We start from the raw sequence: 12,922 nt of genomic DNA, 5'->3' as shown, positions 1-12,922 counted from the left end.
ATTATAATGATACCGCAATATGAGAAATTTGAAAATGGGTTCAAACATTTTTTACTTTATTTGTAATAAGTTTTCACCACTTTAGACTCGTTTATACAGGGACTATGTAAATTATAATACGGAGCAACATATTTAACATAGAGATCACGTATAATAAAAAAAACAGTTGTTATTAACACAGTTGTCAAATCCTGAAAAAAGAAGGAGAATAAATGTAACATAATAAATCATCATTTATACGTATAAAAAATCATCGAGTCTAAATTATTTCCGGTGCTATTTTTTTATACATTTTAATTAAATTATTAGAAAGTATAAATTTTATTTTTAACCACAAAAAGTTGACATTTTAAAAATTTTATACACCATATTTCAATATTGTAAGAAAACGGTCTGTACCTCATAGCCTATTGAACAATGGACCAAAATGTTATTTCTGAGTGTTAAATGGTCCAAAATGTCACTTTTGAAAATAATGGCCTAAAATTTCATTTCATAACGGTACTTCATCTTATGTTTTGTATTTTTAGTGCAAAACGGTACATAGTGTGCCGTTTTGGTACTTTATTTTTTTTAATTTTTTTATAATGTGCAAAACGTTAATTGAAGCAGCGTTTTGGCTCAAAACAGTACATCATATAGCGTTTTGCACCAAAACGTTACTTTATCTACCGTTTTGCGCATTAAAAAAAAATTCAAAATGTTAAAACGTTACACGAAATACCATTTAAGATTTTTTACATAAATGTTACACGATGTACCGTTCTAAAGCCACGTTTATGACCATTTTTAACCCCAGTTTCATTTAGGGCCACCAGCCTGGCATATTAAGCTAGTTATTTTGGTAATTTATTAAAGTTGTTGGACTAATTTTTTAAAATAGTTGTCGAACTGGGCTGGGCCTTACGCAATAGTTGGGTTGGGAGAACGCTTCCCTATTCGTATAATTTCCCCCTCTTGCAGAATAAAATCGCCAAACATTGTAATTCAATACTCTTTTAGAACAGAAACCCTCTCCCCTCTCTCAACCAAAAATTCTCGGAGATTTCCCTGAAAAGTCATGTCTCAGGTAAATTCGACCCAGCACTTATTTCCTGCAATTATTGATGTATTTTTGTAACTTACGGTCTATTTAACACTTTTTCTGGGGTTGGATTTGTTATACCTAGGTCGATAATCGAAACTCTTCTGCTGTCAAACGAGCCCGAACTGATGGTATGTTGATCTATTAATTCACAATTTTATTTTTTTATATACATGTCTGAATTTATCGTACTTGTGTATATATTTGTTTTCAAGATTCTGCAAAATTACCAATTGTACGATGTTAATAACTTATCTCCCTCGGAAGGTAGATAGGTCGAGGGTTCGAACCATGTTTCAGAGGGGGTTTTAATTACTAAAAAAAGAAGATTATGTAAGAAAAGTGTAGTTATGTTTGAATTTTACTGTCGTAGGTGGACGTAGAGAAGATGACTGGACTTGTCCTACCTGTGGCAATGTCAATTTTTCGTTTAGGACTACTTGCAACATGCGTAATTGTACTCAGCCTAGGCCAGCTGATCATAGTTTGGTATGCATCATTCATCTCTCTTGTCCGTTTTACAGTCAATTTTTTACATCTATGTAATGTTTAGGGATTGAAAATTATATGTTGTATTGCAACCCCTTTCAAATTTTGTTTATTTAACATGTTTCAATGGATTGTGTAGTCATAAATGTTATTCTCAGTTGTTGCTTTGTCATCATTATATCAATTGCGCACCCCAATTTTTTTTAAGGCCTACAATGTTATGTACATTTTCTACCTGGTGTTTAAACTCTCTCTCCCCCCTCCCTCTCACACACAAATAATTTTTAAGTCGTTTAGAAAAACAATTTAAATTTGCAGAAAATTGACGTCACCTGAACACATTATTAGTTTCAGGAGTCAGCTATGAAGGCCTGACTAGTGAAATTAATGTTTTCTACATATTCCTGATAGTCTATTTTTAAATGTTGCAAGTATACAAAATCTATGTGCATGATCAAGTTCTAGCAATGTAAAAGCTAAGTTAATCGTATATTCAACCATCTACCAACCATTTAATCTTTATGCTACAGAAATATGCTGCCAAACCAATGCAAACTCCAAGGGGGTACTCGTCCTCAGCTCCCTATGTAGGTCCTGCTGCGCCCTCATCAATGTATATGGGCGTGCAGCCTTATGGCTCTTCTGTATTTAATGGAGGATCTGTACCTCCTTTTAATGTTCCTGGAGCTGGGAATTCCGGATTCAACTACAACTATAATACTCGACTGCCCGGGGGGAGCCCATATCAATCGCCTCTTCGTTTATCTGGTCCGCCACCTTATTCTAATGGAGCTGTGATAGGAAATGGTACATCTACTTCACAGATTTTAATCTATTGGTTTCAAGATATATTCTATAACTTACCTTTGTCATTTTGCATCAATTTCCTTTCAAGTAGGAAACTGATTGTTAATGTAACCAGTGACCTCTTGGTCTACTGGTACCATCCTCAGCTTCCTTTGTGCGATGTTGAGGGTTTGAATCTTGTCAAAGACAAGATGTGTGTATGAGTGTTAACTGTCAAAATTTTTTTTGGTTAGAGCTGCTTTTTTACACTTTTCTTTTCTGCTGAAAATAAATTTCATGCCATGTTGTTTTTCCGCACCAGTCAGATATGATACTGTCAATGTCTTCTCTTTTAATTTCCCTCTACCTGATCTTTTACTAAAAATGTAAAGAAAATATTATAGTGGTGTTCAGTTCAAAATGTTGTTTAAATGAATTTGGCTTATGTAACTATTTCGAATTGTCTTGTATCTGGGTTTACATTGTGTAGTCTTACTCCTTTTGTTGTCCCCATTTGCAGGTGGGATGTATGGTATGCCCCCTTCTTATAACCGTTACGGGTTAGGCATGCCCATTGGCCATCCACCAATGGTATGTAAAAGTTAAATTTTGTGGTATGTTGGTAAAAATGAAGTTTAGTTCTGTGCATATTGATGTTTTCCGCTCCCTGGTGTGCCATTCATCCCGTGTGCTTTAGCAAACTTTTCCTTTTAATCTGAGTTGGAAAGTGAAACTTTACATTTTCTCTTAAATTAATTTTGATATGTACCTGATATGCAAAGTGGAACTTCTGTGCAGGGGCCTGGGCCAGGATTTTATCCGGAAGATAGGCTTCCAAAGAAGATTGCAGGTATGAAATAGATTTTTCTTCAAATTTAAACCAATTACAGAAAACCATGAAAGTAGCATATTAGAATATATGAAAACCAATATTATGTGTGCTAATAATCAATATATTTGCAAAATAATGCTTCTAGATGGGGCGCGTGATAATGACTGGAAGTGTCCCAAATGTGGGAATGTCAATTTCTCATTTAGAGAAGTTTGCAACATGAGGAAATGCGACACACCTAAGCCTGGATCACAGGTTGAATCTTCTTTCTGCTTCAATGACATCTAAATGTTGCTAACCACATCATCTACCTTCCTTGTTTTAAATGCATCATTAAGTATGTCACAAATGATAATTTTGCTGAGTTGGATTATTTCTTTATTTGGTTGTGTATGCAGGTTGCAAAGTCCGGAAAGAATCCTAGTAAGTGTTTTTTACCGTATGGCAAATTTTGTAAGATGCTTGTTGATATTTTATATAATAATAAGTGTATTCATATTAAAATAATGACATAATGGTTTGGTGGCTTTATCTTTGAAGCCCCACTACTAATTTAATGAAATTATTTTTTTCAGGACCTGAAATGCCGGAGGGAAGCTGGAAGTGTGAGAAATGCAACAACATTAACTATCCTTTTAGAACCAAATGTAACAGACAGAACTGTGGTGCTGATAAGCCATTTGAGAGCAAGAAGTCCCCTTCCGAACCTGCTGGTGGTAATGATCAGGTCTGTTGTATGGCCTTTTACACTTGTTTGTCCATTTTTGACTTGAGTAATATAACAATGTATGTACATGTTCAAACTTTAAAAAGCGTAATTTCGTTCTTATTGTGGTCTCTTACCCAATTTTTTGTCCACCCGTTGCGCGAGTAATCTAGCGATATATGTGCATTTAAATAAGTAGTCTATAAAATCATATGTTAAGTATGATCTTCTACCAAGTTCTTCTATGTTCTTGTTGTCTTGTATCTTCATAGTTTTCGAATTGATATTACTGTCCTTAACTTCATTTAAAGTTTTATGGTTCTTCTAGATTCTCACATATTAATACAGAGTTGTCTACTGTTCCAGTGAGTACTAGGTATGTCTGAGGGTTGAGAAGGTCCAGAGTTGTCGGTTCAGCATTGCTCAGTATGGGTGTCTGAAAGTCTGTCATGTCGTCTTCCTGTTGCAGCGATTGTCAAGTTACTGTGCTTTCATATTATTTGTGTCTAGTTTCTTGTTTCAAAATAGATTTGCGGTCTCTGTGGATCTATTATTCTACTATATTATTATTTGACAGCTTATTGTGGCGGGAATTTTCAGATTACATTATCATTTTAAACTAGGATTTTATTTTAGTTGGCATCTTGGCTATTATGGTCAGTATCTTAAAAATGCATGTGTAAAGTGCTACCTTTGATGTTAAAATCTATTGCAGAATAGACTATTCTGTGTCTAGACCATTTTTAAAATTTGTGTTTGTCTATTCTGGAGTTTCACTGCTTCAGAAAGTTTGTTCCATCCAGTGCTTTCTGAATACTAAGTGTTCTTTTTCTAGGTATTAATTAGGTCTGCTAATTGTAATGAAGTGTTTGGTGTTGGTATCTTACATGTGGAATGGAAAATATAATTGTTTTTTATGGGTACATAGATAAATGTTAATTTAAAAGTATGGATTTGCACCTATGGATGGTTGCAAGTTGACCACGTTAGGTCAAGGACTGTTCTATGCTGACATTAGTTCTTGTTTGAGACAAGTCCAAGTTTTGTTTGGGACATGTCTGAGTCTTCATGTTTCATCGCAAAGTTTATCATCTGGTTGGAACATGTGTTTTGTGGTGAGGACGATGTGTTATTTTGCAACAGATTGTGGTATATTCATGACATTGCATTCTCTGGCTTAGAATATTATGTGGGAAGTATATATTTTCATCTGTATTTGCTCTGTGCTTGCTAGGAATTAAGAAACTTGTAGTGTGGGGCGTAATGAATGACACACAGTGACACAGCCTTTTCACTTCAGGTTTACTTAGAAATGGTTGTATTGTACATGTTGGGTTCTCAAACACCATAAGCTAGCTCGTAGAGGGGATGACTTTCTCACACTTTCCAACCGCCATTGTTCCCTCAATATTTTTGACTGATACGAGTAATCCAATATTCTCCCCCTCAGCCCTTCTGCACATTGGGTTACGGCATAATTCAACTTTTATACTAAACTAGGGACATTTGCCTCGCTTCGCGTGTTAGCCAAAAAGATTATAATTTTGCTATTTATTACAATTAGCGCTAAATAAATTAGTTTATCATTTCTTTTTATGATTTGAATATTTTATTTTTCGATGAAAATTAAGGTGTCAAGTTTATAAAAAATGTCTCTCAAATAATATTGCTACGAATAGTTGCAACATGATGTTAGTTAAATTTTTTGTTGCAAATATATAATAAAAATAAATATTTTTAGTTAAATAATACCATGAATTAATTTATGTGGGTTATAAATTAAACTGTTAAAAAATATATTGATCGCAGATTGTGTCCAAATTAAAATATAATCGGCACGTCTCCTATTCTTTTATCCGGCTTCAACATTAAAAAGTTTCGGTTATCATTTAGTACAAATACAAAATAACCATTACTTTAATACAAAATGGAGGTAATATATATTGTTAGTCACCGAGCTCATTCTATTACTTCCTATTTTATATGTTTCATTGCATCATTAACTTTTATTCATATATGGTAGTGTATATGATAATTTTATGTATATTTTTAGGTTTGTTGAACAGTAGTAATGAGTTTGATTAAATAATTATTCTAATATGATTCCATTCATCTATGCATTTTTATCATAACATAAAACTAATTTGCTATTGAGTAAACATATAGTGAGTTGATATTTAACGATAAAAATGAAATATTCCTGATTAGAAATGAAAATTGAGGATTGAGCCTGAGTTGAAAATGTATTTAGCCTCAAATATTACAATTATGCATTTGATAAATCCATATAATACTTAAATGCACAACAAACATTCTTCAATCCAACCAGTACTTATAGTACTAAAGTTTTCTTTTTTGTTCTTGTGTGTATATGAAAATCACAATTTATCAATGTTTTTGATCCTTATAATGAAGATAATGATGTTCTGGTAATAAAAATTTACATGCATATTCTTTTATTCTCAAACAATACTCTAAGTTGATAGTAAAAGTTTGTAATATTTATATATTTTTATAATGAATAGATAAACAAATACTTTTCATTTAGTTTATAATTTTTATTGTTTTTTATAATGAATAGATAAACAAAATTAATTATTTTGAGAAATAATCATAGAAAAACATTAATACGTAAAATTGCGTAAAAATATAAATCCCAAATTTTGACCAAAGTGTTTATGCAAGACAATTGACACAACTCCCTTATATCAGGCGTTCGCCCCAAAAAAAATGATTTTTCATTTCCTACCACAAATACAACTACATAATATCACTTCAATCATAAATGGAGATAATATGGTTATTGAGATTGTTTATTCTATTACTTCATCATAATATGATTAGATGAAATTTTTGCTTATATTTCTTTCTCAATATTTTTGAAATTAAAACAAAATCAAAATAAAAATTTTATTGATGGCGAAGACGACACCTCGTGTTTTACAACTGAAATGGTATAATAGAGAATATACAATAATTTTAAAACTGAAATTAAATAAAAAAATAATATATATTAACAGTTTCTCAGTGTCTTCTTCAATGAAACATTGTGTTATGCACTAAAAAGGTATAATAAAGGATATACAATAATTTTTAAAAACTAATGTATAATTTTGATAAAGAGTATAAGTATAAAATATGTCTATTTCATAAACACGTCTGTATTAAAAAAGAATGTGAAATTAGTATTGCACAATTTTGATTATTAATTTTATAAAAATCTGATCAAATTAAATTTTTACTTATATTTCGTTCTCAATACTCGATGTGAATAAAAAATATTTATGGCCTTGATTTCCTTTTGACCATATGAAATTCTCTTCCAACAAAAAGTACAGGGAATGGGTTAAAAAGGCCTTCTATTGCAATTGCTTTAGCAAGAAACTCGAGTTAGACTGAATTCGAAATTTGATTTCCTTATTCTGGTGTGTCAGGATCTTCTTAATCTTTTCACCGGACAATTAATCTCCCAATCCCACTCTTAGATTCATAGATTTAGAAACACCAAAAATCATTCAGGATGCACTCTCCTAATAGGTCAAGTCTGCAGTTTTACCAGCTCCAAGACCTTGCGTTTTTATTGGCATATTAATAGCACAAAGTTATATCTGATTCAGACGCATGTCTCTTAAAAACTTACGCATAGTATATTTTTACAAATATATTGATTCAACTCTTCATCAGAACCTTGTTGTTGGATCAAAAGTTGCTCAGTATTCCTAGCTATAATCCTCTGAGATTGAGATATCGACAAAAAGTACATAATGAGCAATATATACTTGATAATTTATATATTAAAAAGATTAGAACTGACAAAATATGCACGTGTCAGATAATAAAGAAAAGAACCCATATTTCTTATATATTCTATTTACTGTAATTGATAGCATATTAATAAGTAAAGAAAATCATTACCTTTAATGTTTAGGGAAATGACAGAGAAAAGATGTAAAATAATCGGAAAAAGCTGGGAGTGATACAATGGGATCTAGGGCATTGTCTTGGTTGCGCATAAACCGTAAAAATTCTTTATCCAAACCCACTTCCATATGCCCTTCTAATGTAGACTTCACCAGCAGCATCACGGGTCCATATTAATTCTCAATCTATCTTATATAATGTTCACACACCAAAATCTAAAAATTTATTAAAACAGTATTGAAGATGGAGATAATGGTTCGAGAGATTGTCGCTTCACCCCTACATAGAAATGTTAAAAATAATAATTATGATAGCACAATAAACTATAATTGCTTGAAGAGTAATATAGGATGGGAAAGGACCGGTTATCTTTGTTTTATCCTTTTTGTTGGGTTGCTATATTTCAATGTTACGCATTATGGGTGGTGTAATTTGTGAAGCAAGGAGTTGGAATAAAAGTTTTTTATTTTTGGGTTCTGGATCGTGACAAAAGTATTAGATAACGTGTAAAGTTAAACAATATACTTAAAAAATTAGTTCAAAACATGATAGCAGAGGAAAATTTCAGTTTATATAATTAAATCCTAACGAGTCTGCATATTACGGTTAATGGTAGTTTACATCACAATCACAATTAGGAAAACATACCAAATTTAGGCGAACACACGACATTAAAATTTATATTTTCATTTAACCCTGTAGGCGAAATGAATTTCGCAGTTTTGGTACCACTGTCAGATGTATGAGTATGTCTTTTCTGGATACCTAATGGAATACACAGTTGTCTTTATAGTTAACACAACAATTAAGCGCATATAAGCCACAAAAAAATTACAAACCACTGTGTGTTGATGATGACGATAATGGTCCGAGAGGAAGTCGCTTAACCCCTATAAAAAATGGATAAAAGAGACAATTATGATAATATAATAGAACTCCAATTGCTTGCAAAGTAAAATAGGATGGTAAATGACAGGTTACCCTTATTTAATGTATCAATATTTTTCTGTTTCTTACTAACAATGTTACGCAAGGTGAGTGGTGTAATTTGCGAAACAAGGAGTTGAAAGCTTAATTTTTTATTCTTCAATTCTGGATCATGAAACAACAGAGGAATAATTGTGTTAAATATTAAATTAAGGAGACTCTATGTGTGTTTATAGTGATAAATTTTAGTGCTCTAATGTAATCATCTTGCAAAATTGATATATGGACTTTTAGAGAAAGTAATCACTCACCCTAAACAATGTTTGCATAAATGGGAAAGAACCAGTTGTACAGAATTACAATGACAGTAAACAAAGTTAATAAATCAGCTTAAAAAAGGATTCAGACATTAATAAATCCTAACTTAAAATTCTTTGTTGATCAATATAGTTTCAAATGAAGGACAAAAAATACAAACCTTCCAAAAAACAAATTAAAAGTTAATACGTAAATCATTTAAGTTAAGTACACGTACAAATAATGATTAGCAATTTGTCCTATAAGTTTTGACATAAAACTTATAGGTTGTTGCACCAGGCAAAAGGAGCAAAATAAGTTTGGAGCAAAATAACTTTATATTGTACGAAGGTTTAATCCAAGATTAAAACCAATTTATGTAAATTTCTCAAGGATTAGCAAAGAACCAAATAAAAGCAAGCTTGAGGATTCTAGACCTAATGGTCGCAGTAAGAACTCATAAACAAACCCGGTCCCTGAATTAGTATAAACATTCAGCCTCGTGCTTAAATAGTAGAGCATAATGTAAGTGAATTTGGTCTGTACATGTTTGATTTATTTAGCATTACCCTGGTTTTTGGATACTACAGGAGAGAGAAATATAGCCTAGTTTCATCTCTGCATACATGGGCACCCTAACAAATAAAAGATACAGTTGAATTCATAATTAAATATTTATAAAGGGTTATGAGAGGTTTGCGTACCAAGAAATAAAAACATCACTGATCCTTTCGATAACTAAAATTCATCATCAGTAATACAGCAAAATTAAGGGCTAGTGCAAACTAAAACCCAACGTTTAGCCACAACAATAAGGTCAATAACTGAATTTTAATTTACATACAGACTGCACTCATGACCTTGATTCATGGTGGCTGAATGAGTCCTACTGATTACATAGTATAAAATGTTATAAATTTTATAGATGTATATAACTTCGCAAAAGAATTTACTTGGATGTTATTTGTTCCAATCCTGAATGCATTCATTCCCCGTCGTTTTCTATATTCTATAACCAATTGAAAAGAAGAAATTTATAGTTTTCCACTGTCCACAAGCCTCTATATATAATAGTAAAAATTTTTAGCCACAATACTGGGCACCAAAACCTGAGGCTCTTGGATCTTAACTTTGTTGTTTTCAACAGTTTTAAAACATACAAAAGTAGGATATGCATCCAAGGACCATCTAACAAATGAGACTTGATTATGGACTAATTAAACATAAACGAATATAACGAAAAAAATCGAGTGAATATAACGAATAAATTTTTTTCTCAAGGGTTAGCAAAGACCCAAATAAAAGCAAGTTTGAGGTTTCTAGACCTAACAGTCTCAGGTATCTGATACATCTCGACAATTTGACATTTTAAAGAGATTACTGTCAACTTTTGGTGTATAAGTTGTTTTCACTACATTATACAAAATATATCACAGTCGTCAGAATAAAGTTTCAAATAATTCAGAAATTCATTGCTGATCACTATAGTTTTAAAATTTTAAAATTACAGTACCTGATTGTTTTTCAATAATGCTCGCATGTTGCTGTAATGGAGCGTTTAATCGACCCTGATGTGCAAGAGGATGACATGTAGTTGATACACAAAAACTCCCACACATCAATTATTTCATCCACCATCTTAAATTTAAAAAGATTAAACCTGACAAAATATGCACGTGTGAGATAATAAAGAAAAGAACCCATATATCTTATATATTCTATTTACTGTAATTGATAGCATATTAATAAGTAAAGAAAATCATTACCTTTAATGTTTAGGGCAATGACAGAGAAAAGATGTAAAATAATTGGAAAAAGATGGGAGTGATATAATGGGATCTAGGGCATCATCTTGGTTGCACATAAACCGTAAAAATTCTTTATCCAGAACCACTTCCATGTGCCCATCTAGTGTAGGCTTCACCAGCAGCATCACGGGTCCATATTAATTATCAATATATCTTATATAATATTCACACACCAAAAGATAATTAAAAAAAACCAATACTACTTAAACATCCAGACATACATTTCAAGAAAAAAACTACAATATGACATCGTTCGACCTCTATAATAATGAGAATCAAGATGAGGAAGGAAGGGATTTTTCAACCTTGAAAAGAAGGCTTGGCATAAGGTTGGAAGATGACGATTTGAGGATGCTGCTGATAGAATGGAAAAAGTAAGGAAACGCTGGAGAAGCGAGGCCCCGTGATACAACGCGTGTGCCCCCTACATTCCAAAGGGATGACAGGGCGCGGCACCGCGAGCACGAGCGTGCCCCTCCGTGAGGAAAGCCTGGGAGCTACTACCGGGGATATCAGAGGAATGGACGAGGAAGGATGGGATACCAATATGGGAGAACACCCTACAATGGTAGGAAAGATGGTGCACCCTCCACTAAAGAAGCTCCCGCCGTTATTCTTGTAGCTTCCCACAGTGTTACAGGTAATGGGTCCAGGGCGCGTCCTCATGACCAGGACGACGGGCGAATTCAAGTAAGAATGCAAAATAATGATGAAATCCCGCGACGCGGTCAAGAGGAACTTCGCGTGCGGGAAAACGTTCAAAACCAAGATGGTAACATGCCACAGTCGCAGCCTCAGGGCGAGGGGCGGCGAGATCCACCGCTACACCCGGGGGGTAATCAAGGGGAACTACAACAAGTCGCAGAGCAACCCAAACAACCTAATGTTCAAACCATTCCTGGAGTAGGGACGTTTAATGTGAACGATCTCAAGAGGTTGCTCAACCATCTTGAGGGAGGAAGAGTAACGGCGACTGCGCAAGCTCCTTCTCCTTTTGCTGCTGTTGTGAGGGAGGCGCAATTGCCTGCAGGATACATGAACACAACCAATGACTTGAATTTTCATAGGAACTCTGATCCCGTGGAAATCCTGGGGCGCTTTAACATTGAAATGGATGTATATCAAGTCCCTGATTTGGCTCGATACCGTCTCCTGGCGGCCACTTTTAGAGAAGGCGCTCAGCAGTGGTTCCAAAAACTTGGTCCAGGTGTGATCACATCCTGGGAACAGATGAAAACTTTGTTTTTGACTCATTTTCAAGATGCAGTGAAGTACACACCACCAGTTACCACACTGGCTAATGTGAAACAGAAGGAAGGAAAAAGTTTAACCTCATACTTCAAAAGGTTCAATACATAATCCACTTTGGTAAGGGGTGCAACTGATGAAACGCTGAAAATACTTCTTATAGCTGGACTGCGTGTGGGAACAGATTTCTGGAAGCACCTGCAAGGAAAGGACCCGGTGTCGTTAGCAGATGTGCTTGCGCAGGCGGAATCATTCAAAGCGATTGAGCAGTCGCTTGCGGAAACAAAAAAAAATGACAATACCCATAACTCCAAGGGGCGAGCCAAGAGAAGAGATAGATCCTTGAGCCCAGATTACCGGCGAAATGCCAGAAGCCCTAATAGGGTGAACATTGTGAACACGCGGAGAGAATGGAGCCCGCAATCAAACTATGAGAGAAGGGTCATCAATTATACACCACTGGCAGCATCCATTGATCATATCTTCGAGGTAGATAAGGATAGAGGAATCTTCAAGAAACCAGACCGTCTAACTTCATGGCAGAGTAGAGACAAGAAGAAGTATTGTGATTACCATGAGTCTACCGACCATGACACCCACGAGTGTCGTCACCTAAAAGATGAAATTGAGGAATTGATCAAGGCTGGGTACCTGGGAGAATGGATTGACAAGGTGAAACGACATAGGGGAAACGATGACAAGGGTAAAGATGAAAGACAGCCCCCGCGGGCGGAAGATGTTGAAAAAATAGCAGAAGTTAAGTTTCAGAGGACTGACAATATCAGGGCGATTTTTGGAGGACACCCTTTTGTTGGTGATAGTAA

At 34.1% G+C, this 12,922-nt stretch overlaps 1 protein-coding gene across 1 annotated transcript; it reads left to right on the top strand.

Annotated features, from left to right (window-relative positions):
- Positions 1-930: 930 nt before the first annotated feature.
- On the top strand, positions 931-4,632 carry LOC141671510 (ranBP2-type zinc finger protein At1g67325-like). The gene is made up of 10 exons (XM_074477785.1): positions 931-1,069; positions 1,170-1,215; positions 1,458-1,573; positions 2,104-2,380; positions 2,880-2,950; positions 3,158-3,209; positions 3,337-3,446; positions 3,590-3,614; positions 3,767-3,918; positions 4,264-4,632. The coding sequence occupies exons 1-10, from the start codon at positions 1,061-1,063 to the stop codon at positions 4,264-4,266; spliced, it is 861 nt and encodes a 286-aa protein (XP_074333886.1). The 5' UTR covers positions 931-1,060; the 3' UTR covers positions 4,267-4,632.
- The last annotated feature ends 8,290 nt before the right edge of the window (positions 4,633-12,922 follow it).

This window comes from Apium graveolens, chromosome 1 (genome assembly GCF_009905375.1).
Source record: "Apium graveolens cultivar Ventura chromosome 1, ASM990537v1, whole genome shotgun sequence".
Lineage (NCBI taxonomy): Eukaryota > Viridiplantae > Streptophyta > Magnoliopsida > Apiales > Apiaceae > Apium > Apium graveolens.
Note: the sequence above shows the minus strand (reverse complement) of the source record. Positions and strands in the feature narration are given on the sequence as shown.

What these genes read in the sequence shown, in the direction of transcription:
- LOC141671510 (XM_074477785.1), top strand. An exon ending in GGCCAGCTGATCATAGTTTG is followed by an intron (nt 1,574 to 2,103) that starts GTATGCATCATT and finishes TTTATGCTACAG; the next exon opens with AAATATGCTGCCAAACCAAT. An exon ending in CACCTAAGCCTGGATCACAG is followed by an intron (nt 3,447 to 3,589) that starts GTTGAATCTTCT and finishes TTGTGTATGCAG; the next exon opens with GTTGCAAAGTCCGGAAAGAA.